Raw genomic sequence first — 20,856 nt, forward strand, 5'->3', positions numbered from 1 at the left:
GGGGGGGGGGGGGGGGGGACCCCGCCGCAACGAGGTTCTGTAGTCCGCCCACAAACAACCACGGGCAGATGACATGATACGCGGGGCTTCGTTTTACAGCCGCCGAGCAGGATTAACGCGATGGGCGCCTCTGATGAACGAGGATTATGTGCGGAGCCGGGCCCGGGCGTACCCTTATAAAAATGGTCTAGAGACAGTCTATAGACTTCTTGACCACTGACTTCCTATATCTATTGCTTTTTGTCATTCACAGTCTATGGACAAAAGTCTACTAAAAGTGTATGGCCATAAATCGATACATTGTCTATAGACTGGCTATGGCATTTGCATTGCCTATAGACAGTCTATAGACTGACAGAAGTCTATAGACACTATAGACTGTCTAAAACTTTCTGTAAAGGTAGGAACCACGCGCAGCGGTGTCCGGCGTGGCGTGGAAATGACGCGAGGACGCTGTTCCCGAAAGCAGGAACTAACAAACTGCGCGCTTGGTAAGGTATGTTGGGGGTTCAACGTCCCCAAGCTGCTCATATGTGGTCCGAGAGACGCCGCTGTAGGGGACTCGGGAATTAATTTCGCGACCACTTGCACGGAGTCCTTTATCGCACACCGACAGCCCACGGCGGATGTTTTTCGGTTGAGCCTCCGTCGCAACGCGGCCGGGATCCACTGCGGCGCAAAAGCGACTGTGCCAGGGCCACCGCAGTGCCCTCATCGCCGAGTCCGTCTCTCCGCTGGGCCATTTTTCTGAAGAGTGGTTTCCGTACGCAAAAATCATTGCGCGCATGTCACGGCGAAGTGCAGCAGAATCCAAAGAGGAAACCAGGGTCGGCATATAAAAGCGATTCCGTAACCGATTCCATGGCATTTCTGAATTTCCGGCATTTGCCACTGGCCAAAGCGACGGCCAGGAACGGTGCCGAAGCACTTCGCACAAACACCGGCCTTCAAATAAAGCAGGAAGGTTGGCGAGTTGGTGTCTCGAATTTTAGAACGCTGCACACCACCGAAACTGGAGGAGAACTTGAGATGCACAGCGGAGAATCCCTGCTTCGTCAGCTTCAATGCAGAAAGCGCAGCAAAAGACCAGGGAGAGGGGGGGGGGGGGGCGTGAACGGGTGGCTAGCCCGAGTGTACACACACCACATAGCAGTTCCACCCCTAAGCCCTTCTGCAATGTTTGCACAGAGCTTTTGATTTGGATTAGCGCTTTTTTCCTCACAGCACTGTCAGCGGCGGAGCGCATCTGCTAACTAGTAGGCTGGTTAACTATATAACTAACTACTACTACTGTTAGTCTCCTTATTTCCTGATAGGCGTGTAACCTACCATAAGTTAAACACAGCAGTTCAGAATTTCTAAAACAGTCGACCCTGGCGCTGTGGTCCAACAAATTGGCCAATTCGACGAGTTACGCGCACTGGAGGAGTTGCTTTGCCCGCAAGCTTTTCGAAAGCGCACGCATTTCGGCGCTATCTAGGAAAGATCTGGCCACAGCGCCGAGGGTAACTGCGTTTTCGGAATTCTAGAAACATTACTTACGGTGCGCTACACGCCTCTCGGTAAATAAGGGGCAATGGTTAAGTGGTGAACTAATCGATATTAGCTAACCAGCGCCACACAGCTGACAATGCTCTGCAGAAAAGAGCGCCGGGTTAAACCGGAAAGCCTATTTTCAAAAATTGCAGAACGTCCTAGGTGGGATACGCGGCACAGACTACTGGCTTTCAAGCATGCGATTTCGAAGTGCGCCGATGCGTTCACCACACCACCCTTTTCAATGCCGTACGCTTATAGAAGATACCCGGGAAACGGGCGGCATTAAACGGCGGCGTACAATGGCATGTTCTCCGCTAATTGCCGGCCGAGTGTGCCGCCGCACGGAGTTTCAGCGACACAACGTCTCGTGGGACGTCCGGCGATCGCTTCCGCCGGTGCGCAGGAAAGCGGCGGAGGGTGCAACTTGGTGCGGAGGTCGAAGAGGCCATACGGACGGGAACACCGTACTCGGCAAACGATCACTCAGACTACGAGAAGCACGCAGTCTTTTCGCAACCACTTTGTACAGATGCAAGACGTGCAACGCATGAGTTTGTTGAAACCTTAGCGAACAACGCAAGAGAATTCAATTATCTGCCAGGCGTAACCGAACTCCACGGAGCGATCCGCGTTACCCTTATGTTATACACACAACTCTAAAAAGGAAAATACGCAGCTATAAATATTTGCGCACACTTTTACGTTCGGTAATGAACAGCAGCTGCGGTGATTCACTGTCACGACGCTAACTACGCGTACTGCGGGGCAAAGGCCTCTCCCATCGGCGCTGCTTATCTGCGGCCGAAGCGGGAAACAGCGGGAGCCCAAAGCCCCCCCCCCCCCCCTCCACCCCCACCCCCATCCCCTTCCGGCACAACCACAGGGAGACCGACAGATAGCAGCGGCTCAGACGGGCCTCGCCTATCACGGGCAGGGCCGCGGTATACTACAGTCAAACCCGTTTATAACGAATAGCATGATTCAACGCGAATAGTTCGTTATATGAAGTATTTCGTTATAACCGAACCCGCTTTTAACGAACCTTTAACAAACCTCAGTACCAAATTCGTTATACACGAGTTCGTAAGCCGGCTTGCGAAGACGACAGCCGTCAGCGTTTGGGTGCTCCTGCGCATTTCCTCTGATGGCCGACTTGTTTTTCAAGATGGTGCTTAACGTGCTCCTCGGAATCTTGAAGTGCGCGGCAACGTCAGCCTTTAATCATCTCAAGTTTGTAGGAAAGCGGCACGGCACGCCGCTGCTTCGTCGTCATCTTGCAGGATGTAGCGGCGGAATGTGTCGGCAGCAAAGTAGGGACGTCCGGAAGCGAGCAGCACGACTTGCAAACGCGAGCAAAGAAAGCTGAGAAGACGCGGGAAAGCGTCGCGGGGCCGCGCATGCGCAGTGGAGGGAGCCCTAAGCTACTGCAGAAAAGAGCCTCCCGGGCCGATTGCCCTGCATTTCACGAAAGCGCGGCGCGGGGGCAGGCAGCGGGGCGTCGCGACATGGAACCGGCGCAGTACCGCGTTGGCGGTCCTTTGACGACCGATTGCACGCGATAGCGGCGATCGCGGCACCGATTGCGGCACCGATTGCGGCACCGATTGCGGCACCGATTGCGGCCCGGAAATGGCTGCCTAGAGATACTGGATGCGGGCACAAAGGCGCGTTGGCGGGCGTTTGGTGAGCGATCGCGCGCGCTGAGAGTTCGCTGTATCCAATGTGTAATTCGTTATAAAAAATACATTTCATATGGATAACGATATCACAACTTCGAGTGTTCGTTATAAGGAATAATTCGCTCTATCTGAGTTCGTTATATTCGGGTTTGACTGTAGTTTAGGGCGCGTCAGAAGCGTCCACCTTCGGCACCCGATGGAGGGGGTGACCAGCCCCAGTGTTTACCGCGGCGCGACGCCCGGGCGGGCGAGATTCGAACGGAGACCGATGGGCCGCCGAAGCTTCGCCACCAGCCCAGGGAGTCCGAGCAGGGCGAACACCACGCACACGACCGATAGTGCAAGCTCCAGCTCAACGACGGCGGGAGTGAACACGCAGACAGACGCCAGGCTGCCTGCTTTCCCCGCTGTTGCGCCGCTCACACGCCCCGTTCTTCCAGAAACCGTCGCACGGAGCGGATCAGAACACCTTGCTACCAATCACCAGAGCGAAGCGCTCGTCAGCATCAAACGCGACACTGGAAGCAGGCGTGCGAACTCTGCGCACACTGACATTCTTCGCAAAACGGGAATTTCCGCCACAAACATCGCCACAGATCTTTATCCCTTTGGATACGAGACGAGTGCCAGCTGCACATCATGTCGCATCGGCACAGCGTCATGTATCGGGAGGGAAATGGGCCACCGACACGTCTACGACTCATCTGTGCGGAGTAGCGAGGGGGCGCACCGTATACACGCACCGATGAGGCCATCTGCAGTGCGCGTTCAATGTGGCCCACCTATTGGAACATCGCGGCCGTGCATGCCGCGTAGCGTGCTCGCAAGGACGGACGCGTCGCATTATCTTGCGCCCCAGATTCCCCCAAGTGCTACCCCATTGTGAGGTTGAAAACTTGACACGAAACAATACGTCAGCAGCGTCGCTCTCGAACGGGCAGGTGCCTGCATGCCCACTGAGAGCCATTCCACAGCAATAAAGTCTATGCATGCATTACAGCCAGTCCAAGGGCCCAGTGAACGTTAGTACAAAGACGCCGTCTCCCCCGGAAGTAAACAAGGAAACAAGCCCAAGCCGCAGAACGGAACGGCGCCACGATGCATCCGGCGGAATCTTGGCACCCACACAACTCGAATGCGCCGACATTCTTTGTTGTCACAGCGTTCCAACGAGAAAGGAAATGGTGCGCTTTACTGTCAACTAAGGAAACAGCGTGCTTTGAATCTAGCCACTCGAATTCCATCGCGCGCTCGAATTCCGATGCTACCGACTTGTTCAATACACTCAAGCATCGGCCGAGTTTGGATTGAGATAAAACACTAATGCATACTGTGCGACGTCGGTGCACGTTAAAGAATGATTTAGCTTGTCGAGGTTGATGCAGAGTTCGCCTCCAAACCTCCGCTCCCTCCCCTCATACCGGCGCGGGTGCTCAGAACGTGAGCGTCAGCTAGAACAGAAACAATATGGTTGATGGGGGTTTAACGTCCCAACGCGACTCGGGCTATGAGGGAGGCCGCAGCGAAGGGCTCCGGAAATTTCGACCACCTGGGATTCTTTAACGTGCCCTGACATAGCACAGTAAACGGGCCTCTCGAATTTCGCCTCCATCGAAAGTGGACCGCCACGGCCAGGATCAAACCCGCGTCTTTCGGGTCAGCAGCCGAGCGCCACAACCACTGAGCCACCGCGGCGGGCTGTACCTTGCGAGAGCTTACCGTAGAAATTGCGTAGAATACGAGGTTTCTTTTCCCGAATTCTAGCAGGTCCAGTTTCCATCTCGTATCATATGCGGATCCAAACAATTTTCCGTCAAAATCCGCGCGAGGCCAGCAGGTCTTGCGAGGCCCGGTCGTCGAGACGCTCCGCAATCCCAGCTTGCTCGCTGAGCGGAGTGGGTGCACAAGCCCACTCAGTTAGAAGTCTTACCAAGCGCCATCACCATCGCGCTTCCAGCGAGCGGTGGCGTAGGTCGGCAGTTGACGCCACTTCGCTACGCTGACCTGACATCGCGACGCCAAGGACGGTCGCACCTCGCATGACATCCGGACCGCGAGACGAGCGCTGCTTTTAAAGAGAAAGTAACCGTAGCTGTCGAAAAGCACCGGCACCGCGTCAAGCGCTGCTGCACTGTCGGTACGAGGTAGGGAGAGCCTGCCGTTACTGCCGCCGCATACGGGCCTCTGCAACCACGCTGTGCATTCGGATCGCGGAAGCATGGGCCAGCATTTCCGAGGAGCTCCCCGGTTGTCATTGCAGGAAATGCGCGATATCTAACGCGCTCGACATTACCGGTACACCAGGCGACGACGATCACCAAGGCTACGACGGAGACTTCCGAATACTGCGCGCCGGCGCGTATGCCGGAGCCGGTCTGCGCATGCTCGCGGCGCAGGACGCGAGTGGGCGCCGCTCGCGCTACACGCGTCGTATCCGGCGTACAAAAATAATCGGAGGCCGTCGGGCTTCCGCGACTTCCGGAACGTCTTCGAGCTGACTGCCCTTCCTTGCTCGCATTACACGCGAATGAAAAGTTTCTTCTCGTTTCTTCTATCACCAAGTTACACCTCGCATGATATGCGGGTATTCGCTCGTATGCGGCACTGCAGAACGCATGACGCCGCCACTGCTTTTTCTGTACAACCTGAACACTATTTAGCCTCTATGGGAGTAAGCCGTTCTCTAGAGCGCTCTTCTCACGGTATTCTGCCCAAGCCCAGCTCAACTGCAGCCCTTTACCAGGCAAGAACCTCCACAAGAATGGACACTGCGGTACCAAAGGAGAAAGGAAACGGCACTGTTTTATGCGAGAGCGACTGGCTTGAGGGTCAAATTGTGACCGTGCTCCTCGCGCCTTCTTCCCTCCCCCCATTCCCAGTGTAGGGTGGCCAACCAGAACAACCTTCTGGTTAACATATCCCTGCCTTCCCTCGTCCTCTTTTATCTCGTCCTGGAGTAGATTTCCTTCAATAACAATGCGGAATTACGGTTGGCAACAAAAACGAAATTCCGCGCCAAAACAAGCGAAGTTGCAGCAGTGACGAATGCCTCAATCTACTCTATCTGCTAATCGCAGCACCTCCGGTGCAGCGCTTAAAATCCTGTCGCCAACTGCATCAAGTTACTATGCTCTGCGGTGGAAATGTGCGCTCGTAGCCAAGATGACGCATTCCGAATATTGGCGATCGAAATCTACCTCGAGACTTGGACAGCATGCCCTGCCCCTAAAAGGTAGTGTTGCCCGAGGTCAGCTCACTCCTTTTACTCATATCGGTTAATTTGAATCAGGGTAGTGGCACAGCACGCGAACTGCGCAATGAGGAAACAGCATTCAAGAAGTTGGCGGCGCGTGCGAAGGCAGCATGCCTGGACGCTCGATCACCCGCTGGTTTGGTCGTCAATGGCCGAAGAACTCGTTTAAAGGGAGGGGGGGATGCAAAGATGTATGAAACCTGTCCCAACAGTGGCAGCAGCGTAGGGGTTCTGACACGGCCAAGTCCGGCAATCGGAAAGCCTGCGGGGGCAAACATTTCCTTCAAAACATCTCCGACGTTCAACGTCCGGTGGAAGCTGCAGAAACAGCGCCTTACAATGGACAGGGATTGCTACTATGCGTACTACGTTCACTTGCAGCCAATGACAATCGCTTTGTCTGGAGTGCTTCCTTTCAGGGTCCTTTGAGGGCTATCTGCCGCTGGCTCTTGAGCTGTACCAGAGTACAGGCCACACGACTAGCAACTTGCAGCGAGGGGATTTCCCTTGCCTAGTACTGTCTCTTCAAAGCGTGGTTACATTTAGGTGAAACGCCTGGTACAACGAGCTTTCGTCAGCAACGAACCGCTGGGAGTCGCCGAACGAGCAAAGCGTGCGGCTGCAAACGTGCGACTGCTAGCATCCTCCGCAAAGTGCACGCTCCCATCGCGTCCTCTCACGGACAGACCCTGGTAGGCTGTCTGGCGAACCCTCGAGGCACACCAAATCTCGGCTCGCTTGAACAGCCGTGCGCCGACCGCCTCCGAAACAAGTGACATTCGAAGGGCCATATCGAACGGACTGTGGTGCCCCAAAAGGACATGCGTGAAGAAGTCCACGAGAACACTTTTCGCATCAACAGCTGGCGAGGGCATACGTTCCCTCCATGCGCTGCGTTTCGTTTCAAGCTTACAATGGAGATAACTTTGCCCAACAAGCATTTCCGCCGGGCAGTCACGAGGATGCGGGGCGGCTGACAGCATGCCCACCGTGCCACGCGAACGGGCAAGCAGGGGACGCGGCACCAACGCGAAGAAAACGGAACGGTGCTCGCACGGAAATACCGTTCTCCGATTGCAAACAAGGTAATGTCAGGAGCCATGGCCAACTCTGGGCTGTTCAGCCTAATGATTTCTTCGCCGCATTTCCCACGACCACAGCAGCGCACTTGGCGTCAAAAGTAGGGGCACGAGAGCGCCTAGGAAGATTTAAGCCAAATCCACCACCTGAAATTGAAATCCGCAACCTGTCCTTTGGTGCATGTCACCTTCAGGCAGCGTGCCCAAGCTACATATGGAAGCTGCCTTTCAGCGATTCGTGTGCTCCGAAAAACATACGATGCCGAGTGTGGTACTCCACCAATGTCGAACGACGCTGCCAGCAGCCAAAAAAATTACCGAAGACACTGCAAATTCTAAAGTGTGCTTGGCGAAAGCCTTGTCAACCCACTGCCTTCCCCAAACCGCTTGGCGCGTGGCGGCCTTCCCGGATGTGTGGTTTATTGTCTTTGGCGACTGCGGCCGCTTTTTTTTTTTTGATTGCAGTGTTCGAGAGCGCAGCTCTTTGGCGCCCGTTTCGCGGCGTCGCCGTTGCCCGTTCGGCGTTCATTGGCGTTGGCGTTGACAACGTTTTACACTCCGATCATTTTAAGGAAAGAAAGTGCGCACAACTGGCTCCCTGGGTCAGTGGACGCCTGAATGGCGCTGTTGTGTTGTTGGTGCAGCAGTATGAGCCGTTGCCTAGCAACCGTTGAAGGAAGGACAAAGAGGGGCCGTAGTGAAGGAAATGAAAATTGGTTTTTGAGGAAAGGAAATTGCGCAGTAACTGCCTCGCATATCTCTGCGGACACCCGGCATCCGTAATGAAAATTGTATTTGAGGAAAGGAAATTGCGCAATAACTGTCTCGCATATCTCGGCACCCGACATCCGTTTGTAGTGGAAGGGAGGAAGTGGGGGGGGGGGGGGGGGAAGAAGAAACAGAAAGAGGAGCCGTAATGAAGAAAATGAATTTGAGGAAAGGAAATTGGAGGAGGTTGCGCAGCTGTGCGGAGGAGAGGCCACAGTTGGCACGATTCCAGCGCACGGACGGACACCGCCAGAATAGACGAACATCGCGAGCATGTGCCATTAAAGGCTTTCGCCTTAATATTCCGACCACGCGGCCGGTAACAAGACCGCTAGATACGTAGATCGGGACGCCAAACAACTGGAGCACCACCTAAAATAGGCGCACGCGCTCCTTCCCACGGCGACGTCAGCACGCCTTTGTTGACTTCAGAACTGGGCACTACAGGCCGACGTTGCGACGATTTGTACTCCCAGTCGAAACGTACGCTGGTTCTGCACACTCGCAGTTATGTCGCCGCAACAGGGACTGGACGGCAAGCGTCCGCGAACACCATACCGCGTCTCTCCGTCCAGACGCGGTTGCGCCACCTCTTATACCACCCTTCCTCCGCGAGCCAAGAAACGAAACTTCACAATCGCTCGACGACAGTTCCGCCTAATCTAACAGAGGGCCGAACAACGTCTCGGCAGCACGTGCGACAACCTCTGCCAGTCCCTGGAGCTCAATGCCACTGCAACAGTCTGCGACACGACGCAACGCGCCGCCGCGAGAGCGGTACAGGTGACGCTCCTCGTCGCGTGGAGACAGGGCGGCTAAAAACGGGGGACACACCGAGCGGGAGCCGCTTGGCACGCGGCGCGTTCTTTGCGACACTGAGTGGTTTTGGCAGACGCGCAGCCCCGTCAGCGGCAGAACACGCGAGAGCGAAGAACGCGCGCGTTCGACCGGGCAAAGCGGCCGCCGAGTCACTCACTGCAAAACAAAGGCCAAAACGACGCAGTTACTGTCCCGATCGCGGGGTGTATCTCTTACGGGAGCTTCCCAGTCCCTCGCAGGGACCCGCATAAGCGTGCCCCGTAGGGAAAACCGGCTGCCGACTTCTGCAGTGCCGTGGCACCGGGTGCTCGTGAAACGGTGGACGAGTCAGCCAGGCTGATTACAACGTGCACAGAATGAGATGGGCTGTACAGAAACTGCTTACACGCGTGCTCTGGGGAATGCAAGCATGATGCACACATGAACCACGTCTCAAGATGTTCAGTAATCTGCAATAGTGCGAGGCGCTGCTTAGAACCCTGTTCCACGAGTTCGCAATGGAAGGACAAGATTGGGGCGTTGAACCCCATACAATCCCAAAAGCAATTCAGACTGAGGGACGCCGTAGAGAAGGGCTCTAGAAATTTTAACCACCTGGGGTTCTTTTAACGTGCACCGACACTGCACAATACATGGGCCTCTAGAATTTCGCCTCCATCGAAATTCGACCGCCGCGGCCGGGATCAAACCCGCGTGTTTCGGGTCAGCAGCCAAGCACCATAACCACTGAGCCACTGCAGCTTCTGGATGGAAAACAGCGGATCATGGAAATAATGCTACGTTTCACGCATGCATTGGAAAATAAGTGGAGGACATTTAAGCTTCGCCTTTAGGAGTGGAACGCAACAGAATGTAGCAGAGCTGCGAGGGAGTCCAGGGAGGTGGGAGCGAAAGATGAGAGAGGTGCGGTAATGAAGGAAATGAAAATGGGATTTGAGGAAAAGAAATGATGCATAACTGTCTCGCATATATTGGTGGACACCCCCGCAGCCCTCAATTATTGGTCCATCTTGAGAAAAACAGCGCTTGCAGACAAAGGACCTGAACGAGAAGGACACACAACATAGGTCTGTGGTACAAATTCCTGCTGCAAACTAGGCTCCAACTTAACCAGCAAGTTTATGTTGCCTGAAACACTGAACCATATGACACCATCCGGAACATTTTGCGGCATGCGGTTGGCATGATGCGATCTTTCCAATACGCAGTGCACACAACTATTACTACAATACAGACTGCTTTTCAAACAAACGTTACATATGCTGTCACGTAATACACAGCAAATCAAATGAAGTATCTGACAAAGCTAATGCTCAAGGTGCAAGCATAAGTTATGATGGTCATAACTCTGGTGACCAGCAGGCCTTGAGCCTTCTTGGGCATGCTACTCGAAGGCCTCAAGATGGTAGGACACACAATAGAGACGAGGGCGCATCAGACAGTAACGCATGGCCCATAACACCAGTCTTACAGGGGTTCACGGAAATGGTGTCAGCACATGGAACTGACGCTGTAACTGCTTCCCCCCTTGCAGTGGTCAGCTTGGCACTTTATTCCATTGCCAGACATTGCTAAATAGCCATCAACCCCAACGTCATAAGCAGCCCACATTGCAAAGGCACAGGGAACAACTGCAAAAGGACGAACAAAAGCACCCCAGGATGAAGTCTCAACAGGCTATATGAAAGGTAGGGCACATGTCTCTGAAGGTGCATGTGCAAGCCATGAATGGCACACACAACAGACACTCGGTCTCATGCATGTGTGCATTTATGCAACAATGGGGGCACAGCTGTTTGATGCAAACACTTTTACAACTGCACAGCTGGAAGCAAGGCTCATCCCCTTGGGCCACCTCTCCCCGAGAAGGAATTGCAATGGCAGATGGAATAAATGCTGCCACAAGAATGCACGTATGCATCTTGAGGTGTAGCTGCGAACAAGGCAGCCAGACAAGGTAAGTGCGAAAAATAACACTACAAAAGGCTGACTGTTAAGTAAGGCAGCGTCTGTCGCAAGTGCACACTTCACTCAATGTGGCTGGAACTACCGAGGAGAGCTCAATACAGAGCGCGCACGGAGCAATGCTGACTACAGTGCTTCCTTCACGCAGCCCATATTGCCTTCCCCGAAAATCCAAATGGCAGCAACAGTTTGTCCATGGTGGCCCTAAGTACTTCATACAATTGCTGAAATGAATGTGCCAAATGAAACATGCTTGAGTACGTCCTGATGTCCAGCAAGACTAACAGTCATGAACTGACAAAATTTGGCAGCCTAATAAGCAACACTGCAAAACAGGCTAAAAATTCAGGGGGGGGGGCACTTTCTTGACCTAAAGTGCAGTGAGGCGAAAGCCTGAAGCGCAGTGTTGCTGCTTGTGTCACTGATGTGTGGTTAAGATGTTAAGCTTCCCCTCTAAGAGTGGAAAATGACAATGTCATGCAACATTGCGAGGGAGTCCACAGAACGCCATTGCCCGTTCGGCTCTACGCCTTGCTCATCGGTAAATTGGTTTTTGAGGAAAGGAAATGTATCTGTCTTGCCTATCTCGGTGGACAACTGAGCCTTGCCTAAGGGAAGGGAGGAGGATGGGAGTGAATGAAGACACCGCATTCACTAGACGCACCTTTGTCCATTCCAAACCATCGAGCTGGCCTGGCACAGTGGTTAGCGCGCTCGTCTCGCACTCCGGAGACCCTGGTTCTATTCCCAAACTTAATTTTGTACTTGGTTTTATTTATTTTACTTGGAGCATCACTATACCATCCCTTTAATTGGTTGCATGGTTACTAGCCAAAGTACAAATGGCCCCATTTGAAATTCGCGCACTGCGATATCACGACCATTTCGACCAATTGAAAAACGTGACATTTCTGTCGACAACTGCAGACCCGACAGATGACGACCTAGATGGGCAGTAGTGCGACCAGTCAATGCAACGACAATGGAACGGTATGCAAGGGCAAGAAGACCGCTGGTTCCTTAAAACAGTGCGGCAACAATGCAAAGGATGCAAGACTAGGATGGTCTAGCACACACAGGGCACTAGTGGCGACAAAGGCACCAAGGACAGCAGGAGCAAGCAGCCAGTGAAACACCACGGGCTACCTACCACAAATATCAGCCCTGACAAGCCTTCGCAAGGGCCTCGAAAGAGCAACAGCTAACTTGCGAGGGTAAAAAATATATTCTCTGGATAGAACTAGAACTGCAGAGAAATGCAGGAATGATAAAAGCACCAGTAAAACGGGAGGTATCACTGGACTACAAGAAAAATCGAAGTGGAAGAAAAAATAAAGGCAAGCTATGGAATAGCACGGACTACTACAATGGAATAGCTTTTTTTATCGGGAGGGGGATGCATGAAGAGGCAAACAGTTAACGAAACGAGGGTTTATCACCCAGCCACTGACAGCTGATAAGTATTGGTCAGCAGGGAATGACGGGTTAGAAATTCCAGTGCTGTGACCAGTTGCGATAGAGAAGCCTGAAATCGGTTAACCACATGACTGAGGGGGGCGTGAAATTAAAGGCGGTGTGCGAAGCCCTGCCCAAGTTTCGAGGAGGCAAGGGCAGAAGCGGCGTCTCGGAGCACAGCCTCACTGGAGCATGTGTCAATCGACGCACGCATTGGGGGCGGCGCAGGAGAAACAGGGTTACGGCGGATGCCGCTCAGGCGGAAATGCGCATACTTCTTGGCAAGGGTTCGGCGAAACGAGAGCGAGAATATCGGGGCAGCATCGCGATATCGCGGCCCCCGAGTGACAAAAGGGGGCGGGAGCCGGCTCGTCGATACAGCACGTGACGACTGCCAAGGCTCAATCGACGGTGCACCGCTGCCAGCGACGGCAGAGAGCGTCCAGGTGCATTGCATGCGCTAGGCGCAGCTGTGTTAAGACGCCGCGTTGCGCCAGATTACCGACAACATGTCGGGCGTGACACCGCAGGACGGTCGTTATTACGAAGCCTGCGCTGGGGCTTACATCGCTGAGAGAGGCCTTTCCGGGTGCATTGCGCGTGCCTTGCACAACACGTGCTCAATCAGCCGGCGTACTATTGCACCGCAGGTGGTTAGCGCGGGATCACTGACCAGAGTCACCCTATCAGGCGACCACCACTCCGGAAAATTTTACGACAAAAACACGGACTAGTTGCCAAGCTTGACGCTGCGATAGCATCTGTCCACGAGGAGCGCCACATGGATTAGAGCCAGCGCCAACTGACGTGGAGCGAGGGCGATTAGCTTAGCGAGTTCTCGGAAAACAGACACTGCTCTTGACCACAGAGTAGTGCGTCACACTGACCGGCCACAGTAGTACTGCCTGAGAAATACAGCGCAACACTTCGCCTTTACTGAGCCGGCCAGCCAGGCCACCGGTTTGGCCGCGCAAGACATGCGTGCTGCTATAAATGCGTAGCACTTTCGCGAGGAACCCGTCTGCTGATAAACTTCGATTCGCTGCAAGGTTGACTGTTTGACCAAATCCTCACAGGAACGCGTGGATACCCGCCACAGGCCCGAATCACCTCGGACGTATCCTTTGCTGCATTCGGAACGCCTTGGGGAGAACAGCAGAGGAAGCCAGTCGGTGTTTTTTTGTCTTTGCCATCTTTGCCGACGGGCTCCGGTTATGGGTCGTCGAGAGCCGATAAAATGCGCTCTCGGAAACCGCCGCGCAAGACGAAACCCGCGCGCGGTGGTAGACGAGCGGCGGTGCTCGATCAACGCCCCTCGAGAGCGCGGCCTTTATCGCGGCGTCGCGGGCCTCGCACGTCAGGCTGCTCGTCAAGCAGTACGCCCCGCGTCTAGGCTGCACTGTTGCGACATGGATGTGGTGGCGGACCGACCGCCCGCCGCTTCCACACCGGCCAAAGTGCGCATTGTTTGTTCGGGCACGACTGCGCTATTACGGCACGCGTTGGTTCACGGTGCTACTGCTTCGACGCACGGAGGGAAAAACCGCCTCCTCGCTCGCGGAGAAAGGCACGCGGATGTCAACTGGAAATGACTCGCGCACAGAACTCGCCCGCGCTACCGTTGGCGAGAAAGAGCACCGCAACAGCACGACAGGCATGACGCATCCAAACTTGACCAGCGCGGACGGCGGTTAGGGATACGGAGGCGGCGTCAGCAAATAACCTTCGAAACGCCGCACTGGCAGTCGATACGACGCCACATTTGGGGCGGCTAGCGGCATACCAGCAGTCTAAACAGAAATGAAACGTCGCCCGAGGTAAGCACAGATACAGCCGAGTGTCACCCAGAGGCGACGGGAAACATGAGCGAGGCGTTGCTCGAACCAACTCGAGCACCGACGAAACTCACCAGACGCGAACGCCAGGCAGACGGCAAAAGCGAAGGCGGCACTCCACTTCATTGTGCTTGTCTTCGAGGGACGGCGTTACCACTTGAAGATGCAGGTATTTAAATTAAAGCTCGAATCGCACTGTCCTTCCCAGCTGAAGTGCACGGCACAGATATTAGTGTGGACTGCAACAGCGCAAACGCCTGCCTGGTTTTACGCCAGACATATGATCGACGCTGTTCTCTCACACCCCCCTCTCTTGTTGCGTCTGCTGCCAAATATATGTGCAATTATCTGTTTATCTTAACAACAATAGACAATTTTAAGCTGCGTATACATAAAAAAATTAATAATATGAAGTGTAACAAACTTAAAGACGCTATTTATTGTTTAAACTTTGAGTGAAGACGATGAACAGAACAGCCAAAGATTAGCACGTGACCCCGTCTTTACGAACAAAGCGCACGTGACCGTTGCGCACGTGAGGATGTATCAAGCGTTGTCGCGTTGTGGAGTAAACTTCGCGCGCAAAGAAGCGTTTGTCGGACCGTGGGACAAATTCTCCATAGCGCAATCAAACCCGCGCTTGTGTAGTCTACAGCGCATGCGAAGAGGGCAAGGTGCGTAAGCTTGGTCACTGCTCGCTTCGCACAGCATGCGTGGTAGCTGTTGTTCGCATTGAGAAGGAGCTCGCCGTTAGCAACGCTGAGCTTTCCTTTAGCACATTGTTTGAAAACGCCGCATTTACGGACGAGAAGCTGATGAGAGAGCGGTGTCCTGCCTGTGACGCATGAAGTTACGCTAGCCGGAATGCTGCTGCGCAATGTAGAGGTGTTTTTCATTCAACTCCCCCGCAAATGCTCGTTCGCCTTCATCTTCAGAAGGCGCTTCACTTTGTCATTTCTTATGCAGGTGACTGCTGGAATCGTGCATACAGGTCATTTAAGATTCATCTGCATCTGACGACCAGTCTTGTAGCGGTTCACACATGTGCAGGCAGTGTAAGCTCGGAATATCTCGATTCCAACGGATAAGTGGCATGCATTTCTGGCAGTGTATGCGGAAGGGGAATGGGGTTACTCACAGAAGTTTAGAACACGATTTGTGCATTGCGAGAAAGCTGAAAATCGGTCGGTATGTGTTTGGGATAAGGAGCAGAGTCGTGGCTGCTTGTGCGGCCCTGTGGTCATGGCCTGTACGGTTAGCCTGAGGTACTGGAGCTGGGAGGAACTTGAGAAAGGCGTTTCCATCTGAAGTGACAGCACGCCGAAGGCCTATTGGGAGTGGAGTAGCTCACTTCAGCTTGTCGAGGTCTCTCTGCTGCGGGCGTCAGCGTGCAGATGTGATTGATCAAAGTTGATAGTAATGGGTGCTTGCATGGCCTTGGCAAGTCTAGTGCTTGAATGGCTTAAAATAGAAACTGCTTGCATTTCTCAGGGTGCGTGCCTATGTCTGGAACGGCTGCTAATATTTTTACCCATACTAGCTTGGGGGTATCTCTTGTGCACTGCACCACGTTGATCAACGATGGCACAAAAGAGAGAGGACACGAACAAGGTGCAGTACAAAAAAAAAAATAGACAGAAACCAGCCAAGTTAGTCGCCTAGCGATAGATTGCACCTGGTGTCATGGGCACCATGATGGTGAACCACGTATAATTTTGGCAGTGCAGGCCATGAAAGGTTTCGATAAGCGGATCACAGAAATCCACCTTCTTGCTGTGTTTCTGGGTTGCTGGCATGGCAGGTGCTGAAGTTTCATTATTGCATGCATTGTGTCACTGATTTTATTGGACATGCTGGCAGTGAAGTGCGATTCTATGACGTTGCTTGTGCTGTTATAGCTTTGTAGCTTTGGCCAGCTATTTTAGTGCATGTCAGAAAAGTTTGGGCTAACAGAAGGGACTTGAGAATGGTACACTGCTATGGACAAAGACGTTTTGGTTTTGTTGAGCTAACCAGAAAATGCTAATCTCTCCATTGCGTGACATGTTTCAGAATTGGGTTTATGTACATGGCAGCATTCAGCTGTACGTTGCAGTTCATAATTTTTATTTGTCAGTCTGCTTGCATCATTCTTAGTGGCTAGGTTACGAAAGGCGGCGATTTACAGTAAGGCTGCAGGGAGGCTGTCGGTCACATCATAGCGATGGGCTTTGCATTCATCTCGTCCGTTTGTGTTCTTCGAAAGGCATCGGAATGCCGTCACACAAGTGTTTGTGTTTTGCCTCCATTGCAGTGATACGGCCAAAGCTGAAACCGAACCTGCAGACCTGTAGCAGAATCTTGCACTGGGCTGAGCCACTAAGCTGGACAGCACACGGATGAAGCAGGTAGGAATGCCTGAACAGGTAGCTCAACTCTCTGTTGTACTTTACCATGGTGGGTAAGCCAGTAGTTTCATGTGCTGTAGCCCCCGTACTGGTAATTGCTAGGAGCGCTTGCTCAGTTCGACCACCTTGGCCAGTTCAAGAGGCTACTTTTGTCCGTCTCTCCCTGTACAGCCCTGTAGGGGTAGCTGCAATGGCTGTTGTGCTGGCAGCGTACAGAACTTTGCTAGAGGCTAGTTGCTTCTTCACCAATTTCACTTGGCTCGCAGCAGCATCCTAATCCTTTTGGGCGCTTTGTACACATTTGTGTAAGCGGCAAACTTTCTGCTTTTTCTGAGAAACTGAAGCACTTTACAGTGATTTCATTATTTCAGTCAAATTGAGCACCCTTCTTCTTGCAAATAAGTTGCTTTTTTGTACCATGCGAATGCAGTAAATAATATTTCACATAAGAGTGAGCTAGGTAGCACTTTGTCCATCGTTTTTGTGCAGACAGATTTTGCCGCGAGTGAAAACATCGATTGTTTTTGCTCAGTTTCGAGCGTAATGTGAATCTTAGAAACACAAGGTGATTCCACAATCCCTTGGGTGTTTACCTGACACACGAGAAAATTTCGATGTTACTGTTTCTGACAAATCTGACACTTTGTACGGAATTCTCCACATCGTTGTAAGAACTGACCTGCTGGTCTTTCACGTTCGAAAACTAGCAAATTCTCTTTCTTGAGGCCTGAATATACTACTTAGATGAAAAAATAATTGATTTCAGTCAAAACAAAAAATGGCACCTGAAAGGGCTAATATTGGACGAAGCTTTGTGCATCTTGCATATATGGCAGCAGAATAGGGAAGAAACAGGAGTGCAGGAAACAAGTGTGAACTAACTGAAGTTTTGTTCACATGGCAGGGACTCCGGAATGAGGGGGGGGGGCATAAAGGATCCCCCTCCCAATGCTTAATTGCATGCACTCAGATCAGATTTCTGACTAACAGTTCAGTTTAAAGACGTTACTAATGTGAAGCACAGTGCAGGTGAGCTACTTAGCTTATCATAGCCAGTCGTAAAGTGTTGAATTTTAGTCACCTAAACTAATCGTGTCCCAAAATAACGTCATTGATTGACTGACCTCTGTTCACGAGCATGATTAGAAACATAATATGTGCACACTTTTTAATGATGCTGATCACTCCTCGTGTGTGCATCTTTCTAAAGCTGTTCATTTCAATTTTCAAGTTTTCCATACATTAAGAGATAAGCTTTTGAGCAGTGAAATATAAAAATATAAGCAAAAAGTAAATAAAATTGAATAGATGTTTAAATAAAACGTGGAAAGAATAACTAAACAAACTCGGAAGTCCTGCTCCCCCCCCCCCCCCCCCCCTTCCACTCGAAAAAAGTTCCGGAGTCACTGTCGTACGTGAGGGCATGAGTATAAGGCTGGTCATGTGTGCTGCAGTGTATTTGTAGCAAGATGTTGACAAGTGACCTATGTCTTCTTTTGTTATGCTTATTTTCTCCTTGCTTAGTAGCAGAAATGATGTGCTGGGGACATAAGAAATGGTCATGGATTTCTTCATTTGCTTTAGGTGTGATCACCTCTATGCACTGAGGAAAGCTGAGTAAGGGCACATGCCCTAAGTGCAGTGCTCAGCCAGTTGTCCTAGTGCGTATTGTTTATTTTAGTGCTGTACTGGGCACTCATTTTGTTAGTGGAGACGTCAAAACTTAAGGTTTCTTTTAATAACTCATTAGAGTGCATTTTTCTCACCTTCGGTTTTGGTTTCTCGTGCTACGATGTAGGAAGAGAAATCACAGATTCACCAGAAGTCACGTGCGCCCTCTAAACAGTGGCACAATCGGCTGCAGAGAGCACGGAGATAGATGTGACTTTGGCGTTGTCCTCGTCGCTCGCCCCTGTGCAGTGAACCAGCACTGCAGTTTTCTATGCTGATTGCTGAGCTTTAATGCTCAGCCACGTGAGCAGGGGAAGAGGTGCGCAGCACTTTCACAATGCTAGGCATTAAAAGGTCCCTAAAAAGGGTGTTGGAGGTTGCGTGTAAAATGCTTGCATTATATAGAGTTCAGGCCACCGAGCGTTTATGCCGCGTACAAGACCTGAAAAGTGAGCCAATAATTTACAATACAATTTTAAGAACTCCTGCTTATGCGCCTAGCAGCGACCAGCGGTGCCAAGCTTTCACCCGAACCCGCGCGCATTGTGTCATGTAGCGCTCTGTATATCAGCAGTGGAATGCCATCATTGGTTCGCCGCACCAGCGCCATCGACGCGAAACCAGTTTAGGGGGCGTTGGCTCCACCCCCTGGGGAATTCCCACACGTGTCGGCGATCGGCGGAGGGGCCGAATGCGTGGAGCCGGCGGACCGACATTTCAGCGTGCAAAAAGTGACGAGAGGAGAGGGAAAGGTGCAAAGACGTGAAAATTCAAATGCTGACTACAATTAACTCAGCTTCCACAAAACGCATCAAAACATTTTTTGCTTGAGGATATTTTTGATGCTGCGTCCTTTCAAAGCCCCTTTAAGCATGCCTCAAAGTATGAGCATTCGTGCTTTGCTGAAGCCACATATAGCATGCACCTGCGTGAGGAGGTTGGGCGGGGAACACTGGAGCAAAGGACGCTGCCAGTAAGGCAATGCATCTGTGAGAGTTCAAAATGTAGTCGAATATTGGTCACGACTCAAGTGCCCGACTTAAGTGTGCCTTGTCGAGTGCGGTGCCCATTGTGAGTACACTCATCTGTTCTGTGGGATTCGCTTGCCACAACAGTGGGTGGATACCGGTTGTGTCTAGCATTCTGGACTGCTGTTATCATACATTTGCAGCAAAATATGCGCAGGTGAATCTGAAGCTCGGAAAGTTGACAGCTCTCAAATGCACACCATGCTCGATGAGGCGCATGGAAAAATGAGTCAAAATAGCTCGTAGGGCCTCGGAGCGCATTGATCATAGCAGTTGCAAAAATCACCGCAAGGGCCATGTAATCTGTAGGCTAGATTGATTGATTGAAGTCGTTTATTTGTGATTTTGTTGAGGGTGACCACTGGGTTCCTTAGTCCAGGTGTTTGTTGGTTTGCAATTCAAAACTGTCGCAAGCTGTTTGAAACAGTTCTAGTGCTGTGAACAGCTTATTGCTTTGCCAACTGGCATTGCTGCCATGTGCTAATCTCCCGAAAATAGCAGCTGATTCTGGCCGAATATTATCGAGAGTGTCGTAACTCATAGTTTTCAAACTGCAGTGCAGTGCGGCTTGCTCAATGACATCATTGTCCATGCCAACCAGGAGCCTAATATGAAATAGCATTATTAGTCTCACCATTATGATCATTGTAGTATGTTGGTAGAGTTTTTACTAATGCAGTTTGAGCACTGCGCCACTCCTTGTTTGTGTCGGGCACCAGTGCATCACTTTGTGTCCTCTGCCATTCATAGTGGTTCATCATCATCGTCCCATGCCAGGTTATGTCTCCTCGAGTCAGATGCCTCTCCCAGTGGTCTGCTCTTGGCCCAATCCTGCCCCACCTTATTCCAAGCAATTTCCTAGTCTCAGTTAAAGGAGTAATTATTCTTATCATCCACCAGGATGCATCCATGCGGTACGAAGGAAAGCTAGAATCTTTGCGGTGAAAGAAAATTTCGTCCTGGTGCAGAGCTCAAACTTGGAACCACCACCTCTCCTGGGCAGTCACTCTGTTGACGGGGGTAGCGGTGATGGCTGTGCCCTTTGTAACAGGTCACCGCAGTTTAGCTGCAGCGGGCCTAATGGCACAGCCAGAAATTAAAATTGAGCTTTAGAAGACAAAAAATCACCTTTTCTTTACAACCACTGCAGATTCACACAGAAGTAGACCATAGTGTACCCGCCGTGGTGGCTCAGTGGTTACGGCGTGAGGCTGCTGTCCTGAAAGACGCAGCATCGATCCTGGCCGCGGCGGTCGAATTTTGATGGAGGCGAAATTCTAGAGGCTTGTGTACAGTGCGAGGTCAGTGCACCTGAAAAGAACCCCAGGTGGTCGAAATTTCCGGAGCCCTTCGCTACGGCCTCCCTCACAACCTGAGT

General features: G+C 52.0%; 1 protein-coding gene and 1 pseudogene across 2 annotated transcripts in view; one reads left to right on the forward strand and one right to left on the reverse strand.

Annotated features, from left to right (window-relative positions):
- Positions 1–14,689, reverse strand: part of Lamp1 (lysosome-associated membrane glycoprotein 1) — a 32,239-nt gene extending 17,550 nt beyond the window's left edge. The window contains exon 1 of the mRNA XM_089546409.1: positions 14,467–14,689. Coding sequence (XP_089402535.1) covers positions 14,467–14,518 — 52 coding nt within the window. The 5' untranslated portion in view covers positions 14,519–14,689. The remainder of the gene's footprint in view (positions 1–14,466) is intronic.
- A 229-nt stretch (positions 14,690–14,918) lies between these two features.
- The window catches only part of LOC149344925 (uncharacterized), a 141,015-nt pseudogene continuing 135,077 nt past the window's right edge, over positions 14,919–20,856 (forward strand). The window contains exons 1-2 of the transcript XR_016283235.1: positions 14,919–15,066; positions 16,686–16,779. The product of XR_016283235.1 is annotated as an uncharacterized LOC149344925 (transcript). The remainder of the gene's footprint in view (positions 15,067–16,685; positions 16,780–20,856) is intronic.

This window comes from Amblyomma mixtum, chromosome 5, assembly GCF_055824585.1.
Source record: "Amblyomma mixtum isolate Tamu chromosome 5, ASM5582458v1, whole genome shotgun sequence".
NCBI lineage: Eukaryota > Metazoa > Arthropoda > Arachnida > Ixodida > Ixodidae > Amblyomma > Amblyomma mixtum.